Source organism: Antennarius striatus, chromosome 13 (genome assembly GCF_040054535.1).
Source record: "Antennarius striatus isolate MH-2024 chromosome 13, ASM4005453v1, whole genome shotgun sequence".
Taxonomy (NCBI): Eukaryota; Metazoa; Chordata; class Actinopteri; order Lophiiformes; family Antennariidae; genus Antennarius; species Antennarius striatus.
The window spans coordinates 1,823,652-1,849,822 of record NC_090788.1 but is presented as its reverse complement, the minus strand read 5'-3'; the positions used below and the strand labels follow the sequence as shown (position 1 = coordinate 1,849,822).

The 26,171-nt window shown below is 45.5% G+C and overlaps 1 protein-coding gene across 2 annotated transcripts in view; it reads right to left on the bottom strand.

Annotated features, from left to right (window-relative positions):
- The window catches only part of atp2a3 (ATPase sarcoplasmic/endoplasmic reticulum Ca2+ transporting 3), a 29,439-nt gene extending 9,330 nt beyond the window's left edge, over positions 1-20,109 (bottom strand). Inside the window, exons 1-8 of one of the 2 annotated variants that reach the window (XM_068330493.1) lie at positions 19,673-20,109; positions 10,145-10,162; positions 9,712-9,794; positions 7,820-7,924; positions 7,185-7,323; positions 3,901-3,981; positions 3,673-3,758; positions 3,083-3,547 (exon numbers count right to left, since the gene is read on the bottom strand). In XM_068330493.1, the coding sequence (XP_068186594.1) occupies positions 3,083-3,547; positions 3,673-3,758; positions 3,901-3,981; positions 7,185-7,323; positions 7,820-7,924; positions 9,712-9,794; positions 10,145-10,162; positions 19,673-19,790 (1,095 nt within the window). In that variant the 5' untranslated portion in view covers positions 19,791-20,109. The remainder of the gene's footprint in view (positions 1-3,082; positions 3,548-3,672; positions 3,759-3,900; positions 3,982-7,184; positions 7,324-7,819; positions 7,925-9,711; positions 9,795-10,144; positions 10,163-19,672) is intronic. The other variant, XM_068330494.1, reaches the window with a different exon arrangement.
- Between the last annotated feature and the right edge of the window lie 6,062 nt (positions 20,110-26,171).

The following is a 26,171-nucleotide window of genomic DNA, read 5'->3' as shown; positions in this document are numbered from 1 at the left end:
CAAACCCAACCTGAACCCCTAACCCTAACCCCAAACCAAACCACGTCAAGTATTCCAATGAAACCTGGAGGAGGGATACTTAGAAGACTCCAGAACAAGTTTGGAAGATCTTTATCAACACTTTCAGTAGTAAAGCAAACCCTCCCCCCCTAATGTCAGTCTACGGTCCGACACGCCACACAACTTGTGGGTACATAAAGTGCGCATTAATTAAAGCTTCACCTAGAAGTCATATTTACGAGAACAATCACTCATGCAGTGAAAACTGGTTTCATCGAGCCGCTCTGAGGCGTGGTCCAACATGCATGCGTGGAATTATAAAACCGATGTTGGCACACCTTTCCTGATTTAACGCAAAAAAAAAACAAAAAAAAACCCCAATGGTGTCAAAACAGACTTCAGATAACCTCTGAAAGCTGTCGCTGGGATTACACTGGTTCAATAAAGTTTGACAGCGTTGTTAGCAAATCCTCAACGCACCGATAAAACCCACCAACACCAGCCGACCAGGCGCGTTTTCACCTGTTAGTGGAGTCCTCCCCCCGCAGCAGCAGTTACTACATTCATTCTACTGACGTCGGCTCGTCTCGGACGGGATGACAGCCTATAAATAACTGTCAAACGGGATCGTGATTATAACCCGTGTGAGACCATGGCTTTTGTGGGAACATGTAATTTTGTAATGTTTGACATCAACAGTGTTGACGTCTCCCTTTTTTTTTTTCTCGCTCCAGTAACAGCGGTGTTATTACGAGGGTTACAAAGTCGTACTTTTATGAGTTTCACTCAGCCGTGTAATTGTAGAAACGTCCGTAACTTGTGGTTTTGGATTCCTAAAAGAAATTAGGTACAATTATTATTTATATATGTGAGGAATAGAAATATTTTCATGATATCATGCGTTACGAATGGATTAGACGTTTGCTTACTTGTTGAAGTGTTCAGACAGTAAACTAAAAGTCCTTCTAATCTGCATTCAGAGATTATTTTTCCAATAAAATCTCCAGCAGAAAAAAGAAAAAAATTACATTTCAGATGCAACTAAATCAAATGCATGAAATCCACTTTTTCCTACGACTGCTATGTTTCTACAATCTACCGTGAAACAGCCTCCAAAAACTTGCTTTTTTTTTTTTTTTTTTGCAGACAGCACCGACCGCAGCGGTTCATCAAATTCATTCGTGGTCATGTTTTGACAGCCAATCAGCTTTAATATAGCAGCGGGGCCCAGCTCAGAGCTGCTAGAAGACATCCAGCTCCTCTAGGGGGGAGGGGGATGGGTGGGAAACGGCATCACGACGTGATATTAAAGGGTCTGCCACCACCGGTCTTCTTTATTATTGTGGTGCTCGCCGTTATCAGCAGCAACCATGTGTCCCCATGAATAAACACGAGCAACTCGGAGCTGGAGATGGGGGAGTCTTTCTATCTCTGCCCCCTTAAATTATCAGGTAATGCCAGCAACGGCGAGCTGCAACTGAAATTTAACACATCTTTGCAAACATCTTGGGGAGTGCAGTCGTAGGATGTGGAGGGGAATCCTGGAGGAAGGGGTTTACCCCTGTGAGGGAAGGGAGACTGTGCTATCGGTCCAAAAATAAGAGCAGATGGTTAAAGTCTAGGCAAACATGCATGCAGCTATTCAAAGCCCTTGAAAAAACAGCAGCTGAAGCGTATAACCACCACAAGGAGCTAAAAAAAACCCAAGAACGGAGCAATTACCGTCTCTGGGAGACACTATGATGACAGAAGCAAACTGTCAGGGAGACGTTTGATTGGCTCGGACGGACTAGTGGTGTGTATGCAGGCCCTTATCTCCCAGTAGAGAGCAGCAGCAGGCGGGGGGGTGGGGGGGTAGCAGCGTCGGAGGCAGAAGGTCAATATTTACCCGCCTGCCTTGCTCATTTTTTTTTTTTTTTGTAAGGAAGGTTTTCAGGCTTGTGGTGAGATCACTCCTCCACGTCCCTCCTGCTAGAGGGAACTCCCTGCTGCAACGCATTAATCACCGAGGTTCTCCACGTCATCGCCAGGGTAACGAGAGAGAGAGCGGAGAGGGGGGAGGCAGAGCACAGGAGCTGGACATTCCGTCAATGCCAACTCCATTTTGAGACGGCAGCGAGATCACGACGACGTAGAACAATCTCTTTACGCTGTTTTCCACACTATAAGGTGCAAATAAAAGCTTTATTTTTCTCAAAAACAAACAATACACCTTATAATCCAGTGTGCCTTTTACATGGAGAAAAGGTTTAAAATAGCCCGTCCAGAAAAACTGCAATTTAGTGATTTTTTTTCATTGCGCATACTACAAATGTCCCGTTTTCACAGTAACAATCACTCTCCAATCCTTTAATAAACGAATGCTTGACGTCAAGTTTTCGTTCTTTAAATCCGTTTTTCTTTAGTTCTGCTCAAACTGGACCAGGAGGTGTTGGTAGGGTTCTAACCTTTACTGGGAGCCAAGACAAACAGCGGTGCTGGTATTTACTTAGCGCTTTGAGCAAATACGGAAAACAATACACGAACATGTACACACACACACACACAGGCACACACACATCAGGGAAAGGGTTAGGTTAGTGTGAATAGTTGTGGATAAGATCTTAATGAGTCTGTTGATATACGCCACTTATAGACCAAGACCTGCACGACAGTCTAGGATTGGGATTACAGCATTGTGTTGATGGAGGGGAGGTGACATGACAGAAACGCTCACAATGTACAAAGTGAGGCAATCTGGAGACACAGAAAAGCCCTTAAGGCATTTCAGGGTCATTCCAGACTGTACCATTCCAACGGCAGCTATCTCAAACCTGCCCCACGAAGGTAAACATTACAGCACCACAAAGATTTTCCACCCCTCTTAAAGCCCCATTCATTACGTCTTTTCAAAGAGCATTCCCAGAGGCATTTTATAAAGCGTCCATCAAATTGGGGGGAGAGTTGTGGAAATAAAACACTTAGGAGTCGTTTTCTTCTCTGTACAAGTTGAGCCGAGTTAGGACGAGTGTTGCGGTAACGTGTTGATGGAATAGACCAAACTGTGTGAGCAGTGGAGTGTGTTGCCCGATCGGCCGCTCACCCTGCAGACGGACATCTGGTTGGTGGTGAGGGTGCCCGTCTTGTCGGAGCAGATAACAGAGGTGCAGCCCAAGGTCTCCACAGAAGGCAGGCTGCGAACGATGGCGTTCTTCTTGGCCATGCGTCGCGTGCCGAGGGCGAGGCAGGTGGTGATAACGGCGGGAAGGCCTTCTGGGATGGCGGCGACAGCCAGAGCCACCGCGATCTTGAAGTAGTAGATGGCCCCCCGGACCCAGGAGCCGCCGTGGACGGGGTCGCCGAAGTGCCCGATGTTGATGACCCACACGGCCACGCAGATCAACGAGATGACTTTGGAAAGCTGCTGGCCGAACTCGTCCATCTTCTGCTGCAGCGGCGTCTTGTCTTGTTCCGTAGATGCCATCTGGTTACGGATTTTACCGATCTCCGTCGAAACGCCGGTGGCAATGACGACGCCAATGGCGCGCCCAGCCGCGATGTTAGTGCCCTGAGAAGAAGGAAATAGAAGCAGCCATCTATAATCGGTCCGTCCACATCAGGTTTAAATAACTTCAAGAGAATTCTGCAAATGTAAGAGATTTTCCATCAGAGAGTCGGGGTTGAGGAGCTTACAGAAAAGAGCATGTTCTTCTTGTCTTGGTTGACAGCTCTGGGGTCGGGAACAGGGTCAGTGTGTTTGATGATTGACACAGACTCCCCTGAAGAAAAGATTATACAAAAACATTGTTTGGCATTACATTTACAACAGTGACAGAGCCTGAAAGCGGAAAAGAAAGTTGAACATTAGAGGTTTTAAAGTATTGATTGCATGTGAAATGCACAGCCTTGAAGAAGGAATACCTGTGAGGATGGACTGGTCCACTCGCAGGGTGGTGGACTTTATGGAGGTCAGTCTGATGTCAGCAGGTACCTTGTCCCCAACTGGAAACCAGAGATAGCATGGATCTTATTATATAATCTTAAAATAATCCCCCAAAAAAACAGTTTTAATGGTGTGTAAATTATAAGTAAGACAATGATTTTGTTGTTATTGGGGTAAAGACTGTACGAGGTTCAAGGAGACCAATGTCTCTCCTGCAATGCTAGGTTGGACTTGGGTTAGGACTTGCTGTAACACTAAAGAATAAGTCAGACAATCGCCAAAGCAATCTAGTCTGGACCAAGATGGCAAAGAAACCAAACAACAGCCAACAACACAATCACCTGAGATACTGCCATGACCAAAGAAGAGCAGAAGACCTACGAAAATGATGTTTGGAATGTGTTGAATCCTTTGGGAAAGTACTCCAGTGTTTGTTAGACCAACGATTCAGAGACCAAGACATGGTCTCTGAATCAAACAGTCTTGACCAAACAGTAAAACCAGAGCAGCATCAGCAGCACCCGGATAAACAACAGTCCAATGTAACCTTGATGGAGTCACGTTGTTCTTCTGAAATGATTGATTATTTCCCCTCCCTTTAGTTCGAGCTTCCCTCTCTTCAGTTCTCTCTGTTCCTCTGGAACACAATGTCCTCCTGACATTGAGTATGTCAGCAGATACAAAACGCATTTCATCTTATCCAGCCGAGTCCTTCGGTCGCCTCGTGAAGTCTGCATATTAAACCCATATTTCATAGCCGTAGTAATGCCCAACAACAAAAACGGTTATTGCTGCTGCTTCTTCAGAGTCTGACAATGAACATTTGATGGAAGTATTTTCATGACCTAACAAAGCCGGCTTGTCAAAAGGATTGATATAGACGATAAAATCTGAGCATAGACGCTTCGAAACGGTTGAAAGAGATTCAATTTTCTTTATTTTGGATTCATCAACATGACAGACAAGAACAAAGACTTGATCAGGAGTTGATATGAACCATTGAAAGAGTCAGAAGTGATAGCAAGGACTCACGGTGGATTAACAGAATTTGGATTTTTAATTTTATTCGCTCATAAACTGAAAGATATTCAACTATTCTGTTGGAAAGTTTATTTTCTCGACTTTCTCTTTTATCTCCTTGTGACATTTGCTCCATGCTCTGAGTTTCGAGATTAATATTTCGCCGTTCGTCATCAGAATGCATATTCACGGAAACAAGAGCCGTACAAGAAGAAGGGGTGAAAAAGTTGATGATGTGTCGCCGTTGGCGACGGCTGGGGGCTTCAGGTTAAGCCATTTTCTGCCACTGATTCCCATCACCATCCAAGTCCTCATGTCGACCCTGAGTTCATTTAAGCGACAAAAAGACCTGAAATTTCTGATTATTTTTGTACGATGGCTGTCAATCAATAACCAATGAACCTGGTGGTCAAGAAAACCAAGTTGATTCAAGTAAAAGAGGAAGTCCGGCCAGAATTCTCCTTCCATTTCGTCAAAACTGGACTCCAAACCGAGTCTAAACATGTTGCATAATATTACTGGCAGAGAGGTCTGAATTCACGTGCCGGATAACCGTGACTCTGGGGTTTTGGCTCGGCGCGGGTTTCCATCTCTTCAGGTTCCTGTGTGTAAAAAACCCACGAGGAGTTCCTGACAACCTGACCGCTGCAGTCACTATTTTAAAAAAAAAAAAAAGGAAAACCAGGGAAAGTTCCACAAACGGAGGCACAAATCACAACTTGTGTTGTAACCGTGGCGCTAGCATCGTGCCTACAAGTCAGGCAGAGCAGCGGCGGCGGCGGTGGAAACTTGAGTAAATATATTTAGGCTCTTTTCTCTCCTCAAAGCCACTTGGGGCCAACACCTCCTCCTCTTCCTCCTGCGGCCAACACCTCCATGAAGTCTGTTTTACCCCATTCCCATTGGAATGACCACTGAGGCGCAGGAAAGCCTAGGAAATCTTTCGCCATACCCTTAACATGTTGCAGTGTGTGTGTGTGTGTGTGTGTGTGAAGATCACAAACACACAACTGCATAGCAACGACTCAGGAGGAGCCACGTCAGTTATATCGGCCATCAGAGAGAAAAAAAAATCATCTATTAGATGCGTTTTATTCCTTAAACGTCTCTTTTTATCACAAAGCTTTTCAGAAAAGTGAGATCAGAATTGGATTCCGTGCCTCGTCTGTGGCCGGCGGCATCGACTGCCCTCATTCAAGCAGCAGACGCTTCGCTTCCATCGCCATGTATTACACTATGTGTTAATAATGTAAATGAACATCTTCACGGGTGTCTTCAAAACCATCACCACCCCCCACCACCCCAAGTGAAACGTCGGCGTCTTCACGGATGAGTCAAAAAAAAAAAAAAAACGGAGCGCAGGAAGAGTTGTCATGGCGACACCGTTGGTGTTGACGGTGACGACGGGTGATGTGGGAGGGGGTGGGGGGGTTGTAAGAAGAAAAAAAAAAAGTCTGGAAACCAGTGTGGGCATGTCGGCGTTGGGGTGTGTGTGTGTGTGTGTGTGTGTGTGTGTGTGTGTGTGTGTGTGTGTGTGTGTGTGTGTGACGGTGGACACCGGCTGGAACACGCCAGCATTCCAAAGAGATGCTGGATGTCATCGCACCTGGACACAGATAGCGTCTGGGGGGGGGGGGGCGGGGCAGTCTGGTTCAGAGGGGTCACGAGTCAAACTCCTTGTGTTTGCTGTTGCGCGTTAACTCACACACACACACACACACACACGTTCTGGAACCAGAGTGACAACAAGACTTATTTTTAGATGACACTGCCCACACATGGGCGACGTGTGTGTGTGTGTGTGTGTGTGTGTGTGTGTGTGTGTGTGTGTGTGTGTGTGTGTGTGTGAACGTAACGTGGGGGGAGAGTGAGTGAGGAGCTGACTAACATCCAGCCGCGTCCAGGTGGTGAGACTGAGAGCATGGAAAGCCGAAGGAAAACAGGGGGTGGGGGAGCAGTGGAAAATTAAACTGGGCCTTAAATACAAGGGGGTGACCGCAGCCACTTACAGAGAACCTCACACACACACACACACACACACACACACACACAACTGGGTTGCAGCCCTGGCACCTGCACCTATGGTGAAAAAGACTCTTATGTAACCCGCTTTGAGATGTTCCAACAGTGTTTCCAGAATCATGAATGGGAGGCAGAGACGCTGGGCTAAGTGTGAGGTGAGGTGTCAGCAGGGAAAGTCCTCCAGGGGCAGGAGAAGCAGGAATCAGTCCGTTACGTTTACCTGCCACCTCCACGATGTCTCCAGGGACGATGTCTCTGGCCTTGATCCTCTGGACCGCCTTGCGGTTCATGCGGTACACCTTCCCCATCTCCGGTTCGTATTCCTTCAGAGCCTCGATCGCGTTCTCGGCGTTACGTTCCTGGACAAGGAAAGAAAACGCCGCACAATTTATGAAATTCTTTTAAGGATAAATTATATAGAAACTTATAGAAATGTTATATAGACTTGGTAGAGTCGATGTCCTGACAGAACGCTCCAACACGCCTTCTGTCTCCTGCATCACCAATTCCTGCTACTGCTTCAGTGCAAAATGAACCAGGTTGACCTTTTACACGAGTTCACTGGTTTGTGCATGCACGCTCACATTCTCCACTGTCAACAATTGATTGCAATGTGTTGCTTGGATGCACACGTGTGTGTTTGAATGCAGACGTGTGTGTTTGAATGCTAACAGGAAGCTAAAAGGGAAACCAGGCGTCCTGCAAGAGCTGGTGGGCAGGATTTCACAGCCTTGTTACGTATCTGTCGATTTCGTAATCCTGCGAAAGAAACACTACGTATGTGCATGTGTGTGTGTGTGTGTGTGTGTATACACACACTAAATCCAAAGATGCGGGATGAAGAGTGTATCTCACCTGCCAGACCCCAATTACAGCGTTGGCGATGAGGATAAGAAGGATGACAAGAGGCTCAACGAAGGCAGTGGTTGTCTCCTCTCCTTCCTCAAACATAGCCAACACCTAGACCAACACACACACACACACACACACACACACACACACACACACACACGTTACCTCAGCTGACGTTTTGGGACATTGTATGCTTAGAAATAAGTATTAGAATGGAACAGGATACATCCATGTCTGGAATCAGAGTCACTAATTCAGCATCTGATCAACAGTCAGACAGTCATGATCTTTCCTCCTGTTGTCACGACGCGTCACATGGCTGACAGCGTGATTCATGAGGTCATCGGCACCTCGGCTCTTGACCACCAAAAATCATTTCATTTGAGTGTTTCCGGATTGGGATTTCCGTCCAGGCGGTCCTGATATTTTGCATTCAGAATTACGGGACGGAAGAACAAAGGAAAAACAAATCGGGTCCGGCCACAGACGACACAGTGTGGACACACACACACACACATGTTGGGTTACCGACTGAAACATGTGCAAAGAAGCCTGGGATTCCGGTTCTACTGCCTCGTGACCTTTAATATCCCTTTCTTGAAAAACACATGAGATGAACTTTATGTAGTGATGCGGAAAACCACCAAGAAATCAGCCCCAGCTCGTCTTTTGACTAAAACGGAGAAAATTAATTCATTATTTTAGTTATTTATTGAGCTTTTGTGCGAAACTCTGCTCCATAAAACCCTTTACAGAGAGTAGGTCGATCACTGGCTTCATATATGTACATAAACGCACATGATTTTAAAAAAAGAGTACATTTCAAATGAATTGTTGAATTATTTTGAGATTAAAACTTCACATATTTGTCAATTTGTTATGATAGTATAACTACTTTAATTCTTTTAAAAATCATACTTATATCTGATGAAAAAGCTTCGCTTCATGCAAAAGAAGCAGGAAAGTTTGATCACTTCTATTTGAATACATTCAAAGGGACAGTCAAATGAGTCCCCGGCTTCAGGTTTAACTCCCAGCGTGGTTCCGTCTACTTCAACCACTCTGGAACGCTGAGCGAGCGTTCAAAGAAAGACGACAACACCAGCCGGCGTGTGTGATCTGGTGTGTTTTCAGTCGGGTCGTGTCAGACGGAGCCTCGCTTCAGTTCCTGGCAGCGTTGACCTTGTAAAGCATGAGGGTCTGTACGGCGGTGGTGGAACGGGGATGGGGGGGCGGGGGCGTTCCACTATAAACAAGCTTGGTAAAGAAAGCAAAGCCTTGATTTATATTAGGAAAAGTGAGTCCTGCAGTTTGAGCGCCGCTCTAAGAGCCTCTCACCAAACGCGACAACACGCTGGAGGAGATATATTGTGTCATCTACCGTTTTAGAGCAATTTTCCGACTTTCAGAAATAGAAACGGGCAATTCCATGCAGAGACATTGGGATGGAAGGACTGTTATAGATGGAAAAAAGTCATTATGTAGTCAGGATTCCCTCCCCCCGCCCCGTCCCGCCCCACCTTCACCACCACCCTCGCACTGAAACCAGGGTCACAGTTGGAGGTGCTGCAGCAGAGGGAGTTCTGTTTCCAGTTTTGGCACAAATGTTCTCCCTTTTCCCCCCTCAGTGAAACCATATCAACACTGGCTGGAAAAGTCTGCAATGCAGGTTTCCAAATGAAAAGCCTACACTAAATAGGTTGAGCAGTGTTCTAACAGGGAGGGGGGGGACGGGGAAAGACGCCTAAATCTAATGGAGCGGCCTATTAGGTGGTAATTTCCTGGCAAATGCCCCAAATTGAGCCCGCAAATACCCTTAGCGTTTATTTGAAAATCCCAACCAAAAACAAATATGGCACCGACCGCTGGCATTTTAACTAGCTGGTTGGACTTACAAAGGAGACACAAGCAGCTAGCAGCAGGATCCTGACCAGGAGGTCTTCAAATTGCTCCACCACCAGCTCCCACAGCGACTTCCCTGTAAACAGACAAACACACACATCACACACTCCTAAGGTATCGCACCCAGTTCAGTTTGGGAGGTTTCAACTGTTACGAGCAAAGACGTGTGTACATATAAGGGTATAAAGGACGTGTAAAATGTGTTGACATTGGCTTAATTGCACTGATATGTTGCTGTAAAGAAAGATAAGTTGTGTATTTACAGAGATATTGGGGTTGTGTGTCAATGGGTGGAAAGCTGCTATAGTGTACACTCCGAATGTTTAAAATGTCGGCCTATATAAAAGAAAAGATCCGGGCTCCTGACACGTAATCAGGTAGTAAAAGGGAGGAGGATCACAGCTCAGTGGAAAAATCAATATTTACCTTCTTCGGCTGGGAGCTCTGTGGATGCAAAGCGTGGAGGTTGTAAAGGAATCGGATCACCACGGCCAGAACCAGCGCCGAGGGTGGAGGGACAAACAAAGAAGAGTTAATACATGTGAAAACACAAGTCCAGCTTCAGTCCTGACACTTGAGATGCGTGACTGTGTGAAAATTACTCTGCAGAATCGATCTGCAAAAAATGGCGTCATCAGAACCAACCCAAGGCAGTTAATGGCTCTATAATGGGCAATCTCCTTATAAAGGCTGGTCGGAATCACCAGTGATGATTGAACATGATATATTTTAGCTAAACTGGATGAAGTCCATCTTGTCATTCTTTGTTTTCTACGTATATTCACCTTTAATCTTCTTGTCTTCCCAAAATCATTCATGAAGACCCAGAAAGATCCAAGAAAGGTGACTACTGAAGTCACCAACACCAGAAACACGACGTAATATTGCATAACACCAAGACGACGGACTCACTTCCTGTTCTCGAGGCTTATGAGTGTTGAAGTGGATGATGTCTTTACGATTTAACTCGTTGCAACACAAACGTTACATCACTGACTTCATAAAACCAGAAAGTCGAGAGCTGAAGTCATGCCGTCCAAGAATGACACATCAAACTGCAGAAGACGACCGCTTGTTGCTCAGCGACATTCGTGCGAATGCCTCACGTTTCAGTTAAAACACCGGTGAGCCATCACGTCTTCAACGGTTTACTTTCATATTTTAAGTGGGATTGAAATGAGATGAATTGTTTGTTCTGTCAAACGTCTCTTTGAAAAACGATCCCTGTATAGTTCATGCCTGCAGGCCATGTTAGCACACCCAGTTAGCTCTGCCCAACAAACTGTCTAAAGCTATTTTATTCAATTTACAGACAACTAAGAAAACCAGACCAGGTTAATATTTGAGGTTAAAAAAAAAACAACCAAATACTTTTAGGACATTTTTGTTTGAGACTAATTACTAAAGTAATGAATTGTTGATCAAATAAGTCTTTTTTTTTTTTTTTGGACATTAAACTGGCCCAGTTTACCCAGTTCAAATTCAGCATCTGATTTATATCAGTTCATGCCGCTGTTGTGTTTCTGTCAAACATTGCATTACAAAATTGTCAACTGAACCAACTCCCAAAATGAAATACAACTGTCGAAAATTCGTAATACAAACGCTCATCGTAAGATTAAACGCTCTGCATTTACTTATATGGTGTCAAATCCTAATAAATCTCATATCAAGGTGTTTTCCAAAAACTGCAGGTCTAAACTATAATCTCATGAAGACCCAACAGTTTCTGAATGAGTAATGCTGGTGTGAAGAATACTGCCCTGGAACAGGAAGAAACCCCCGGCCAGACCCCAAGTCTGGCTTTACCCATTTGACTTGAGGGTGGAGAGAAAGATGATGGGTGAGGAAGGGGAGACATACAGACATGTACAGCAACAACAATATATACTTGAAAAAAACTGAACAGCATGTCCGTTCTGACACGATCAATCGATCACCTGGAAGAGTGAGATGAGTGGGAAACACAGCAGCCATGTTTTAAGGCAAGTACTAAGTACTATTGACGATTAGTAAGGTACCAATTAAACACAAAATGAGCAAAAGATTTTCTGCTCAGCTCTTCCTCCAGACTTTTCGAAGCAACGACTTCTTTTTGGAAAAGTGGCTCCTCTCCTTCGAGCAGTGGAAACCTTGTGTTTTGCTTTGACCAGACTGTGCTAGACGATCCAAGAGAGCCTGGAAAGAACAGATAACACTATCTGCAGGCTTTTTATTTTATTTATTTTTTTCAAGTCAGTAATTCCAGTTGTGAAGTTACTGGTGGAGACTGACTACCCATTGGTAGAGAAACTGGCATTTCCAACAAAATTGTATCCTCTCTTCCTTTGATTTAAAAATAATCCTTCAGCACATCGACTAGACTATTTCCAGTCAAACCTGCACAGGATTGGCTGAATGTCGCTGCTGTTGCGTAATTTAGTTGAAAACAACCTTCTTGGGAAGACTGACCCCGGTTCAACCGTAGTCTCCGCTGCAGGAGCCAATCGTGCAATAATAGCACCGCAAATTACTGTCTACAGGTTGTTGGGTTGGGGTTTTTTTTTTCTTTTTTAACTCAGGTTGGACATGGTTGAACTCACAGAAACTCCAAGCTACACCCTGCCAGCAGTGGCAGAAAAGTGGAGAAGTGGGTTCTGCTGTTTTCCATGCTCCACCAGTCTGACATAAGCTCGTTTCCCCCCATTACCGCGGCTCCTTGGTTGTATAATGTTTTTATGGCAGACAGGCTGGCTGCAGCTCCAGCGCTGGAGACAAAGATGGACAAGATAGATGAAGGGAAGGAAGGGGAAGAGGGAGGGAAGGCGAGGAGGGAAGGGTGGAAGGGGGGGGTTGAATGCATTGAATGGGGTTTCCCGGCTTCCCTTCTGCCAAGGATTCCCTCACAGTCATGTGGGCCGTGTCAACCAGAGGCTTACCCAGGCACATTCCTGAACACTGACTTCATCTCTCTCTCCATGTCCCCACAGCACCTTCCTCTCCCGCCTCTTTCCCCTCCCAACCCAGACAATGAATAAAAGAGCTTGTTTACAAGCAGCAGAAATGCCAAGCGCTGCAGAGCGGAGAGGGGAGACACTTCCTGGATACGGTTGCCAACAACAACAGCAGGGAGGGGAGCCGCTTTTTCTTGTGTCCACAAAGTCAGGAAGGAAAAAAAATGGGAACCTGGCCGTCGATCAACGCCGGCTGCAGACGATGTTCACCTCAACCCCCCCCCCCCCCCCCAAGTTAATCGTTCAAGTTCAAGTTCATTAATGCGTCTGGATTATTGGAACCCCACCCCCACCCCCTAGTGAACGTTACATCTGGGTGTGGTTATGCATTATTACCAAGCTGGAATTCAGGTCCTCTTGTGTAAACGACAAACATTTAGTAAGTTTTCAGGCGTTACCATGGCAACATAGCTCTAGGCAAAAAAAAAAAAAAAAAGTTTTTCACACCATAATGAGCTAGTGTCTGTCAAAATTCACCAAGAATAACTGTTATGTAATCAGTCCGGCCTTGATTCAACACTCTCCGGCTGCAGGCAGTTCAAACCCCACACACTCTGATTAGCGTAGCCACCGTGCTAATTCTAAAAAAACCTAACGCACACTTTTGAATACACAACGCCGTAGCAGCCAGCTGGTCGTGTTTGCACGGAGGATTCTGGTGTTTCTGCAGTAACTGGATCCCACTTCCTCCACCATTACCAGAAAGTAAAACAGGCCTCTAAATAAAACCATGAGGCAATCCCTAATGACATAATCTACTATAGCTTCTGGAACACACTCCCGCTCCTAATGCATCCTCATACCGGAAAGCATCCAGATGCATAAAACATATCAAATGGGAATTATAAATGCACACCCCCCTCCCTCCTCCCTAACCTTGTAATGCAGACAAAAGGCAGGGTCAGCAGCTCTTTAAAGCCCTGCCAACCTCAGGGTATCCAAGAAAATGAAGTGGAAATAAATTACTAAACACAAACATGCATCTGCTCGTCATTTAAGACCCAAAAACCTGCATGTCACCATGCTTAGAAATCGAGCAGCACGCATGTGTAATGGATTATCCCGGCCTTGATCTTGTAAATGTGAACGCAAACAAAAAACGCTTTTATCGAGCGAATTTGAGAGGAAGAGACGTGACATTACTGTTCTGTCACTTAGTAACCGAGAGCACCACCAGTGAATTACATAGAGGGGAGTTTTATTGTCATAAAGAAAACAGAAAAACGTTTGAGGCAAAGGTTTTTTTCAGTCAATCAAACACCTGGTCGTGTCACCTGTCCCTCTTTAGCACATTAAGTGTGAGAGAATCCAGAACCGTTGAGAAACAACAGAATCAAAAACCGGATTCGGAATCGTTAAAATTCGTTGGATGGCCAACGGCACTCTGCGCTTCACCCATATGTGGGCCAGGAAAACCTGGAAAACCAGAGATGACGTCCAACAATTCACCAGTTCATCTGTGACACAAAAGAAGAAGAGGATTATGGGTCGTTTAAACTGCTTTAAAAAGCTCTAATGCAGGATTTCAGGGGTAATCATGCCCACAAACACTTTGGCAATTTTTGCATTTTCATGTTAATGGAGTTGCAAAGTAAATGAAGGTACTGCAGGTATAGAAGTCAAATATTTACTTTTCCTGTTAGCATGTCGTCATGCTAAATGATCACGGAAACACATAAAATAATTAAACGCGAAATACTTACATTTCTCATCTGCAGCTTTAGCACAGACTGTTGGTATTGATCCCTCTTTGAGGAAATGATTGTTGAGACACGGACGCGTACCTCGACTGTTGGGACGGAACAGTTCCTCACACCTTCTAGAACGCCTGGCGACAGAAACTGTCCACACTTGGAGCTCGTGTTGCGTCGGAGGAATAATCACATTTGGAAAATATTAAAAAATGTACCCAAAATGTTTGATATTGTGTGTGTGTGTGTGTGTGTGTGTGGTTCTCAATAACCAGTGGATTAAAAATTTGATTGCTTTTTTTCTCACTTCCCCATGTAGCCTCCGGCTACAAAACCATTTGTGTAAATAATTTTAAGCAAATCAAATTCAAACCGAAACCGTCTCCGACATTCAGACTCCTTGAGCCCAGATGAGGCCGACTGCGACTCACTTGAGACATGAGAAAGGAAATACTGGTTTAGTAGAAGTATTGACGGATGGGAAGGATGAGACATTACTTTATCTGCTATAATGGATCAAACTGGAATTCTCTCCTCGCTGCTAAAAGAGGCCTCGAAATGCCCGTCTGCAAAGCTTTGGTGCGAGAAAAAGGAGTTTAAAAAGCGTTTTATGAGTTCAAACAAATTCAGACAGGAGGTGACATGAGATCGGGCCGAGCTGATTGGTCGGTTCTCCTCCGGCGTCATCGGAGCTGTGAATCAGGGGAGGAAAAAAAAAAGACTAGATTTTTCCTCAGGATGTTTCACATGATAGCATCCCTGTCGTCTCCATGACGTCTTCCCAAACACTGGCCCCAAACCAACCTGTTCTTAACCAAACACGTTCAGGTTTGGTCTGACGGAGACGTTTCAATCCTCTCAAAAACATTTGACTTCTCAAAAGCTGCCGATGCTGTTTGCTTTGCAGCTGGTTTACTGGGTTTTTTTTAAGAACGCAAACAAACACGTCTGTTGCACATTAGGAGTACAGTTCATAAAGAGGACAAACATGTTTCCTTTGCTCCGGTTTTTACTTGTTTTGTTGCAGAGGAAAAAGGAAAAGAGGCCTGTCAACGGAGCAGGACATGCATGAGGTGATTAGCACAGAGCCGATATCTCGTCGGGGCTGCAAGCTTCCTCTTTACTGTCACAGCTGCATGAAGAACCTTATTCTTTACACCCAAAAAAAAGGGCCAGAGAAGAGGAGGAGAAGCTGAAAGCTGTGGAAAATAGTCAGCAATCCCCTCAACGGCACGCTGAAATATCTGTGTTGCCTCCATGCTATTTATAGAATTTATTCTAGGTTTAGAAACCAGAGCAACACTTTTATCCAATCCGAAGGCTGTAACTGATAGACAGGAAATGATCACCAGCTTTAATTCAGGCATATTCAGATTAAAAAAACCTGTGGGATGGTGAAAAAGAAATGAAACGCAAACAGAAAATAACTGGAAATGTTTGCTACAACATCGTATATGAACAGGTGTAGCTTTAGATTTCATGGACGTCGTGTCTTTACAGCTAAAAACCATCCAGACTGCTCGGAGTACAAAGTTCAAAAACGCAGCATCTGTGATGGATTGGGATGTGAGTTTTGTTGGTAGCCATGGCAACATTAATGCTGAGGCACAAGGAACATCGTGTGGTGCCGTCCGGGTAATGTCTTTCTCAGGGATGTCGCTGTTTAACCCGCATGACTGTTTTGAAGTCATCAGAAGCTCTTGGGTTTTTATTCAGAACCGCACAAAATGGGCATGAGATTAAAAACAATCTGTTAAATCCAGAGAAAGCAAAAGATCAAGAAATCATCTTTTAATATAAAACTTTAAAAACCAACAAGCAATTATAGAAAAGTTTGAAGGCATCATGGATCCATTCAAATGAGGAAAAAAAAAAAATCAAATGTTTTGATATGAAATGACAAATAAAAGTTAAGATTTTAGGAAAATTAAGAAACAAATTAAGTAAAATGATGAGAAAATAAGCGAGACGACAGGCGTAACTCCAGTTTGGACTCCCAACTTGTAATTCTTATTATCCTGTTCACACAATTATTACCTCGTGTTTACCCCCCCTACCAGACATTTGGAGCAAACCCCCCCACCACCACCTCCACTCTGGGTAGGAGGCGGCCGCGGCGACAGATTGCTCGAGACCCGGTGAGTCAACGGCGAACGACAGATTCAGAGGTGGGAAGGAGGAAGACGAGTGACAAGGATCACGGCCAACAAAGAAGCCCACCAGAAACAGGAAGTGACTCAACACCCCCCCCCCCGAGAACCTCAGATCACTCTTCTATAACTTAACTCTCCTTTTTGAGCCCACATCATTCCAAACTCTGCAATTTAAACTCTCTACCGTACCATTTTCATTCACAGTCAGGTGGAAGCCAACGACCGACGGCTGCAGAAGGCACTACTGTCTGCTCTCCTGTGTGTGTGTGTGTGTGTGTGTGTGTGTGTGTGTCGGTGTGAACGAGGACCAGGAAACGGCAACAACATCTCTCATATTTCAAATGCTCGAGCGACTAAGTCAGGCGGCTTTTATGTTCGAGTTGCAGAACAGGAAAGAGAAACGGCGCTGAAGTGAGGCTCCGCTACAGGAAGTTGTCACCATTCCTGGCAGAGCCCAGACTTGAGGGGCAGTTCTTTAGCGCTCGCATATGTCGCTACGTGTGGCGTCTTCCGTCAAACACAGGCCGGAATGAAGAGTAGCTAGAGATGAGAAGATAAACACTCAATCTGAGGAGAAAAATGAGGTTTCAAATGAATTTTCCACGTTAAGAAAAGACGGGTTTCGCCTCTGAAAGGAGCTCAGAAACGAGTCGGTCGAGTTCAGGAAACGAGCTTCACGCTGCAGAAATAAGACGGTTGACCTTGTCCCCCGCAGAGGTGGATGCATCAAACACCAAATTACAATTATGATCGATGAATTCAAAAGTTCCGCGACAGTCCACCCTGTTGAATCGCTCCACACCCCCAAATAAAAAGGGGGCGAAAAAAAAAAGAAAAAGAAAAAAAAAATTTTTTTTAAATTAAAATTAAAATTAAAAATAAAATAAAAAATAAAAGGGGGGGAAAAAATAAATAAAGGGGGAAAAAAATGTTTTTCTGATTTTTTTTTTTACCTACAGGAAGGCCTGGGACTTCCTCTTCTTCATCAGATCCAACTAGTTCACATAAACAGTTTTGAAAATGGAGCCGTTTGTTGTTCCCCAGCGGTGAATGAATGGGGCTGATTTGTTTGCCCCCCCCCCCACTACCCCCCCGTCGCAGATAAAGGAGCTGCTAAGTGGACCGTAAGTGAACTGTGTGAATTAAAGGTCAGATGCTTCCATGATGCAGCGAAGAAGGAGAAAAAAAATAATAGAATAAGATGGTCCAGATGTGGCGGAGAACATTTTTCCAACATGTGGATGTGAAACAGCTCGGGGGGGTGGGGTGGGGGGGGGGTATTTACTGTCACAGTCTCATGACTTCACGTTTTAATCCCTTTGGAAGTGACGAACGAGAAAGAATCACCTGAGGAGCAGAATCGTTCCCACCGGTTTGGTGTCAAAACAGTCATTCATGAGTGGAATCAGCAGAATTTAGATGGAACGGATGTTTTTCATGAGAATAAAGCAGTGACAGAACAAAGCATCCCATCCCTGGGGGGGGGGGGTTCTTAATTTGACATACAGAGTAAAGAGGATAAGAAAACAAAATGATCCAGGACCGATCAGGTGTGAACAACCTCCTGTCACGCGGGGGGGGGGTTGATGTCTGATTCAAACATGTCACATGTCATGTGAATCATTACGCCACCCCCCACCCCCCACCCCCCCACCCCATCTCTTCCAAAATGGAGACGGAGCCACGTCTCGTTTTTCGTGGACGTTGTTGATTTAGGTTAAAAGATCCTGCAGATAATGAGATCCTGCTCACAGCATGTTGGTGGGAGAGTGTGTGTGTGTGTGTGTGTGTGTTAGTGGGGGGGGGTGAATACACACCACCAGCAAACATCTGCCTACAGATGGAACGAAACCAGGCCCACATGGAGTCCTTTTTTTGCAGTCAACTACAAAATCTGTGGTTTGTGAGGGGGTTGACGGGGTAAAAGGGGGGGGTAACAGTCGTTTATCACCCTGCACTGGCATGGATTGAAATAGTAAACAAACTCAAGGAATTTTAAGCTTGTTTCCCCCCCTTTTTTTTGCCCCATGAACCAACTCGTGTCCAAAAAGGAGGGAGAAGGGGGTATTCCCTCCTTTTCGGTGTTTATCTCCAACGGGCTCGCACGAGGCAGGAAGTTCACAGTTAAGAAGCGAAAGATGTTATCTGAGGCAAGACGTTGACTTTTTTTTCCATGAAGTCATCACAAGGCCCCCGGGGGTAGCGAAGGGCCGGCTGCAACAAAAGGGCCCCTGTCTGGCCTGGCACAATGCGGCGCTCTGCTCTCCGGCTTCAGCTCCACATGCAAATGACAGGCCAGAGGGGAAAGGTGTGGTGATGTCAGGGGGGCTGACTAAACATACTCATCCAAACGCCACCCGGGTGAAGGAGATGAGGAAGACTTCTGGAGGGGGGGGGGGCATCACGGATGGTTTTATTAAACCTGCTTTCACATGACTTCCCTTCTCTCGTCGTGAAATCCGAACTGGAACCTTTAAGCCAATGAGGAGAACAACTGTTGAAACCCAGAACAGGTTGTTCAACATTTTCTGTTTCCTCATCTCCAACTCTTCATCTTCCGAGCCTGTTGGACTCTTTTTTTGAGTCTGTACACTTCCTGATCCCTGCGTGAAAAGGCAGGGATGTCAAGACCTGGCTGCTTTACGCGCGGCTGCAGCGCCTTGCTGGGTCAACAGACTCTTGATGAAGAGGAGGAGGAAGGGGGGGGGTGTTTTCCATCAGAATAAACCTTTTTTTTTTTTGTTGACTTTAATTTTAAATATCACCTGATACGAGCTGGGGAGGTGAGGAGAGAGGGGGGGGGGGAATCCAACCATGCGCTCTTTTAAATAAATTAAATTCGTTCCTCTCCGGTAACCGCAGCGCGCAGATGCGTTAACTTTCTCCCGCACGACCTGCACGACTGACTCGACACGCAGAGACTCCCGCATCCCGGAGCCACACACCGACCCAGACGTCCTTCCAGGGGCGCACACGTTCCGACAGCCCCACGCGTAATTTCCTGCCATTACGAACCGATGCGCAGCTTGCAGCGCGCACCAAATAGGAACTTAATGTATGCACAAACAAAAAAAGACACGGACGTATAGGAGAGGAAATGATCTTTTTTTTACTCACCGTTCGGCCCATATCTTTCAAAACAGACTTTGACCTGTTCCAGAGTCAGCCCGGTGTTCTCGTTCACGCTGAAGTTGTCTAAAACTTCAGCCGCAGATTTCGTGTGCGCATTTTCCATCTTAGATGATCGGATCGAAATGCATGTAGTTGAGGAACATCTAAAAATGTGGCACTTTCTGGAGGGGTTGCGCGGTGGGTTGGAACGGCGGTAATCTCTCCTCCGATGGACGTCGAGGAGGCGGGCTTGGGTGTCGGTTCACCTGTCTTCCCCCCCCTGAGGGAAAGAGAAAAAAAAAAGCCTCCGGATCCGGATCCGCGCTACCGAACGCTGCTGCCGTGGCTCTGCGGTAACGACTGCTGTCGTTACTTCATCTCCATCTGAAGGTGTGCTTGTTGTGTGTCTGCGCCGGGGCGGTCCGCCTCTTCTCCGTTTGAGCACTCCCCTTCCTGCGCTCCCATTGGCTGCGCGTACCTGAGAGCCGCTCCGTCAAGGCCGAGCGGCGCGCTGCGTAACCGGCGTCGCTCTCAGTGCAGACGGTGGCATTTGGAGGCAGAATTACTCATCGGGTCGTTTGATTCAAAATGCTGTTTTCCTGTTAACAAAAAAAAAAAAAATCAAACAAGAAAAAGTTGAAATGGCTCAATGAAACCCTTTTTTTTTTTTTAATATATTTTAATGACTTGACTGTCTCATTACACAACAGCCTGAACAGAATAATAATTTCACCACAGCTAAGAGGAAGATCTGCAATCTGAAGATCTCAAATTCCACCAACAAACCTGAGCGACATTCCAGCGTGGCCGTCACACGGATGCAGAAGATCGGTTGCATCATATAAAACCAGTAATATCACAAAACTGGAGGCCTTTGCCTCTGAGGAACGGGCTGAGATTCCTCCATAATGCTGCCAGGAGCTGAATCACAGCTGCAACAGGTCATAGTTTAAAGAAACAGTCTGTAAGGTACTAGAAACTAGTTCTGGTTTGATTTGGTTTCTGCAAACAGCTGATGAAGAGTACATTTTTACAATATTAAAGTGAAATGACATGTTGGGTTTAGAAATTCCCTTCAAAATGTAATAATGTCATTTTATAGCTCAACTCAATGGTTTGATGCTTGTTCATTGAAGACCACCACTGCTTACCTGCGCATGCAGAGATCTTCTAGTTTGACTAGTTCTGTCCTGGAGCATCCAGTGGATTCGTTTCATCATTGAGGTAAACTCAGGATTGTCCAGAGTTTGGTCTAATGCCAATCAGACAGCCGTTAATTTAACTAATCTTAAGTTGACCGAGATCGCAAACCCACAACCCGAGTTCTTTTTCACCACAAAGTTGTTTTCACAACGGGGCACAAAGAGGAAAGTCTGGCCTGGAACTTCTGACTTGTTTTATCCTCCACACTGAAAATATCACCGCTTTCCTCTTGGCTGCTCAATTCTTCCATTTGTTCAAGACCAGAGAGGTGGAAGTAGCATCTTTATAAGCATTTCTAACAAAAAATAACTTGAATAGTTACTTCAAACTCACCGGGAATCAAGCAGCTAGCCAAATATCTATTTTGCCAGAAAACTGAATTTCAATTATTTGATAATCTTCAATATTTTTTTTTTAAAAACTGATGAAGACGAGGGACGCAGGAGGTCTCACACTTTCACAGCTGTGTTGCTGCCAGACTGTTCTCTCAAGGACACTTGGCGGCAAGGACATGATTCCCGAGTCTATTGTGGACGGTCCTCATTGGAAGAACCGTGTCCTCGGCACCATGTATCCTGTCACACACATGACCCGCAAAAAAAAGTCACATTTCCTGAAAAACGATGAGTTTTGTTCGCGTTTCTCTTTCTATCAAACACTTCTTGATTGCGTCTTTATCTCATCTTTACACGCCGTTGAAAGACTTAAAGAAAGATCGCAGCTAAAAACGTGTCACAGCTGTGTGGAGTTTTGCCTTTAGGTGGGAAACCAGCAGTGGAGTCATGTGGCAGAAGTTTAATGAATTTACTTATTATAATGGCCTTGGGTAGGATTAGCTAACAAACCACATTTTGGGGAATAAAAGGTCTAGTTTTTCGTTCCATCCTCGTGGTGCAGGTTCTGAAATGTGTCCACCGTTGGAGACTGTAGGACCTGGACAGGGTTCTTGTTTGGCAGCAGACGTAACAGGAACAAGGTGCTCCAGTTCTGTCCTCGTTCACAGCTGGTCTCTTCCCTCCCAGCAAAAAAAACAAAAAACTAAGAAAGCATATTTATATCTGGAGTTTACGTCACATTCAGATCCAACTATTTCTAATTAAAACACAAAACAAACACGACTGACTTGTGGGTTAAAGGGTTCAAACCTATGTTGGGGAGCTGGAGTCTTTGCATCGGGGCCTGAAGGTGATATAAGTTTCACGAAATTCCCAACAGTGCCAAAGCTCTCATGAAAAGGAAATTCCTATCCCGGAGCCCCCCTTCCCGCCATTGGCTCCCCCCACCCCCACTTCAGTTAGTGTGACACACACTGGGGGACTGTGCTTGTCTCAGCACCAGCAGCGCTACATTTTCCACGCCGCGCCGTCAGCCCTCCGTTGGGATATCTTCGCCGCCATCGTTTTTGCATGAGGGAAATTATCCGTGGCGTCCTCCACCTTGGTCAAGGTGCATCTATCATCTACCATCACCAGTCATGTGATATCACTTGTGACATTTATTTCACATTTTATCAGGGGAAAAATAGCTTCTTTTTTTTTAAATATTTTGACTCGTGTGTTTCGTTTGGAGCTCCGCTGCGTTTGAAGCGTCGCACAAAAAGGCCAGGCTGACAAGGACCAACAGCTGCTGCTGCCATTTCCTTTAAAATCAAGGAGACGTGAGGCGAGTCCAAGGACCAGTCTGGAGCAGCTGAACCTGACAAGGAGCCCAGGAGACAAGTCAGCCTCTCGCCCGGCCGGGCGGATGGTAATTGGCTTCTCTTTCTTCGTTCAGGAACTTCATACGTCTGTGGGAAGTGTCCTTTCTCAATGTGGGAGCAGAAAACCCGCCTGAAAAGAAGATAAATAATACATCAGATGAGAAACTCACACTTTTATATTTCAAAAGTAGTTCTTTTATACCCAAAATTAAACTCTTCTTCCTTTACCTTGCAGACGTTCCGCCCGACCCCTGATGTGTTCCGTGAAGAACACATCTCCCAGAACCTGGCCTTCTGACCACCGGTGTGTTGCAACAGCTGGTGAGGAGAGTTTGTCAGGCTAATTGCTAGTTGCTTTAATTATCTGAATGTCACAGGGAAGCAGTGGTTTGATGTGTTTTAACACCTTTAATGAGATGGAATTTAACAGTGAAAATTGCATCATGATTCACAGTGAGGCCCCGTTTCTGAAGGGGCCGAACTTTTCGAACAGTCGAATCTCTGACCCAACTGGAGGTGGTCAAGTTCTGCTGTGGCTGACGGAGGGGCTGGTTGTGGAATAAAGGAAGTGACATCACAGGTTCTTCTGGTTCTGGTCCCTATTAAGTTTCCCACCTTTGAGACTTTTGACTGTTGGCACCTGTGTCTCGTTTTGACTCGCCTCTTTGCTCCATTTTGACTCGTCTTTCTGTTTTCGGATTTCCTCGGATTTTCTAAATTCGCCGTCTCGTCCACATTTTTTCGGTGATGGAAACATTCGGTGATCGATTTGGTGATCGATTAGCCCCGTTACGGTGTCTCCTGGCAACATTGATCAAATAAGCCATTTTAAGCCAATGGAACAATTCAATCAATATTGATTAATACATATATTGTGTGTGATGAGATTAAACCGCTGTTGACAGTTCATTTTCTATAGCTGTCATTTTCCATTTTCCCCACAACACATCAATTCTGAATTACTGTGAGGCGCCAACACACACACACACACACACACACACAATTTGCTACTCAATCAGTGCAGGGCAGGATGACTCATCGTGCAGCGGCTCACACTGTCAATCAGTCTGAGTAATTAAATCAAATGATGCGCATGAAGTGACTAACCAGCTGACTGATGTGTGTGTTAAGCCCGGTGCGTGGTACGGTACCAAACATATGCAAAATGGGATCAGACCCTTGAGTTACCGAAAACATTCCCACATTTGAAGAGGTTATGTACGACTAAACGCCGATTCAGTCTCTCTCGCTGCCTCTTTGCTGTCATTATCGCGAATAGTCAGACCTCCCACCAGGAGAGGGCGCCGGCTGAGCTCTATTAATGATTTCCATCTGTCATAGACGTTTAAAAGTTTTAATAATGTCATGGCAACGCTTTCCTTTCCGAAGAAGCACTGAGTCAAACCTCAATCTCACCCTGTCATCATTCCTCTCTGCCCACTAACCAGTGCCTCCACCGTCCCCCTGGTGGTCTCCACAGCAGCCTGTGTCATGGTAACCCGCCGCCAAACAGCCCTGAAACATTTAATTCAGTGTGGATTAGACCCGCATTGGAAGGAAAGGCCAAAAAAAGAACATCTGATGCATTAGAACAAGACGACAGCAAACAGAGAAAGAAATGGTCCTGGTTTACCGCTACATCACTTGTGTTTCCTCAGGATCGATTATTTCCCTCTGCCGGCTCTGAACCGCCTGATTGACCACTTGTTTTTCTTCTATGAAATCTATAGTTTCTTCAGACGCCACAGAGGAGTCTCTTTTTCTCCAAACATTACACAAGTTGTTAACTGGGACCCAACGGCGCAATCAATAGCTATGATTCTCCGCGGCTCTCGATGCCAAGGAGATGTCAGGAAGGTGTTGGCCCGAGAACGTCGCTAACAACCCATCTGAAGCAGGAGGGTTCTGTATTTATCTGCATTGTCGAGCACTTTTCATTCCTTACAATGACACAGCTGTAAATTAGCATTAGCATACACCAAGAGAGAGGAGTAATGGACCGCAGGAGACGCTGGGTCACAAATATAAAACGTCTTCGAGAGGGGAAGGAAAGTCTATGCTGAATAATAAATGTTGGTGCTTTTCTGTTTTGCATTCTGAAGCCACTCCTGTCAGACACCAGCCCTCCAGCGCTATTAATAACCATCACGACCTCCGAACGCTCCTTCTGGCTCCTCCTGGGCTCCTCATCGCAGGTTTGACAGGTCATCAACACCAATTAACTCCGGCGCCAATGGCCGTCACGAAGCGTGGAGGTCTGTGATACTTTGCTCATCAGCTGTCCTGATAGTTTTTAGGAATTGAACACACGAATGAAGACCCACCTTTTATTTCTGATTGTAATCAGGAAGACTTGATCTTCTGTCGTTTTGAGGGGGACAGACGATCCAGTTCTGGGCTTCATTGTGGGCCGATGGGCTTTTATGTAAATTACCAACGAACGTGGTTACTCCACATAAACGGCCGCCATTTCCTGTGACACAGATGCAATTACCAATCAGCGGTCTGGGAAATAGACGGCGAGGAGCAGGTGATGCACGACGCAAGACGACCCACAGGATGTGTTTTTAAGGAGACAAAGACACATTTTGTGTCTTTATTTGTTAAAAATGCAGCAAGGATGAATAAAAAAAAGTGAAACTTGTGAGCAAATAGTAGGATTCATAAATATCGAGTGGAAATGGCAGGAAGTAACCTCCAGAATAAAAGCGTGTGACATTCACAAAGGAAAAAACACGTTTAAAACCTCCAGACAGGGGCTTTATTAAGGCGCCACAAAGCTTCCTAACAAGGAGGCAACGCTAATTGGTCTACCTGCCTGCAGACGGGGTGTCATCCCTGATCCGGCCTCCCCCGGGGAGAAGGGTCGGAGAGACTGACGGCGGATCCGTCCGGCGTTGATGAGGCTCTCCTCTCCTTCCAATCGTTTTTTAATGAGGAGCAGATGTCCCTCTCCGTCTTCGGCTCGTCTGCTCGCCATCAGCGCAGCAATACGACGAAAAACCGATGGAACCACCAGAGAAAACGGAGGTAAAACTGTTTGGTTTGTCGTGAGACGCTCCATAGCCGAAACATGACAAGGGAAGACATCGAAAGGGAAGACCTGACAGGATGTGAAGTGTTCAGGTTTTTAAAACACCTTATTCCAATGAAACTTCCTCCTTTTCATTCTAGCGTTGATGACAGAGCCGGGACACAGGTTTTATTCCGGCTCCGGCACCGGCGACACCAGAATACAGGAACTGAGTTCCCATGGATTACATTACATCACTCTGTGGGAGCGAGCTTCTCCTGTCCGTTGACCTCCGTGAACTCTGTGAAACACTAGACACAAAGGAAGCCCTGTCCAGGGTGGAAAGTTAGAACCTGTGGACTACAGCTATTAAAAAACAACCAACGTCCAAATTCAGACTCTCTGCAGTAGAAAGTACACAAATAATGATTGGTTATTGGTTTAAAAACAAACAGTGACAATAAAGTGTGTTGAGGGTGTTTCCTGATGGGGCGGGGCTTCCCCCATGTTGACTTCCTCTATTAAAATCAGGCTGATTTTATCAGTGCTCAGACCAGAGCTACTGGGTCGGCACTGGAGTTTGTTCCTGA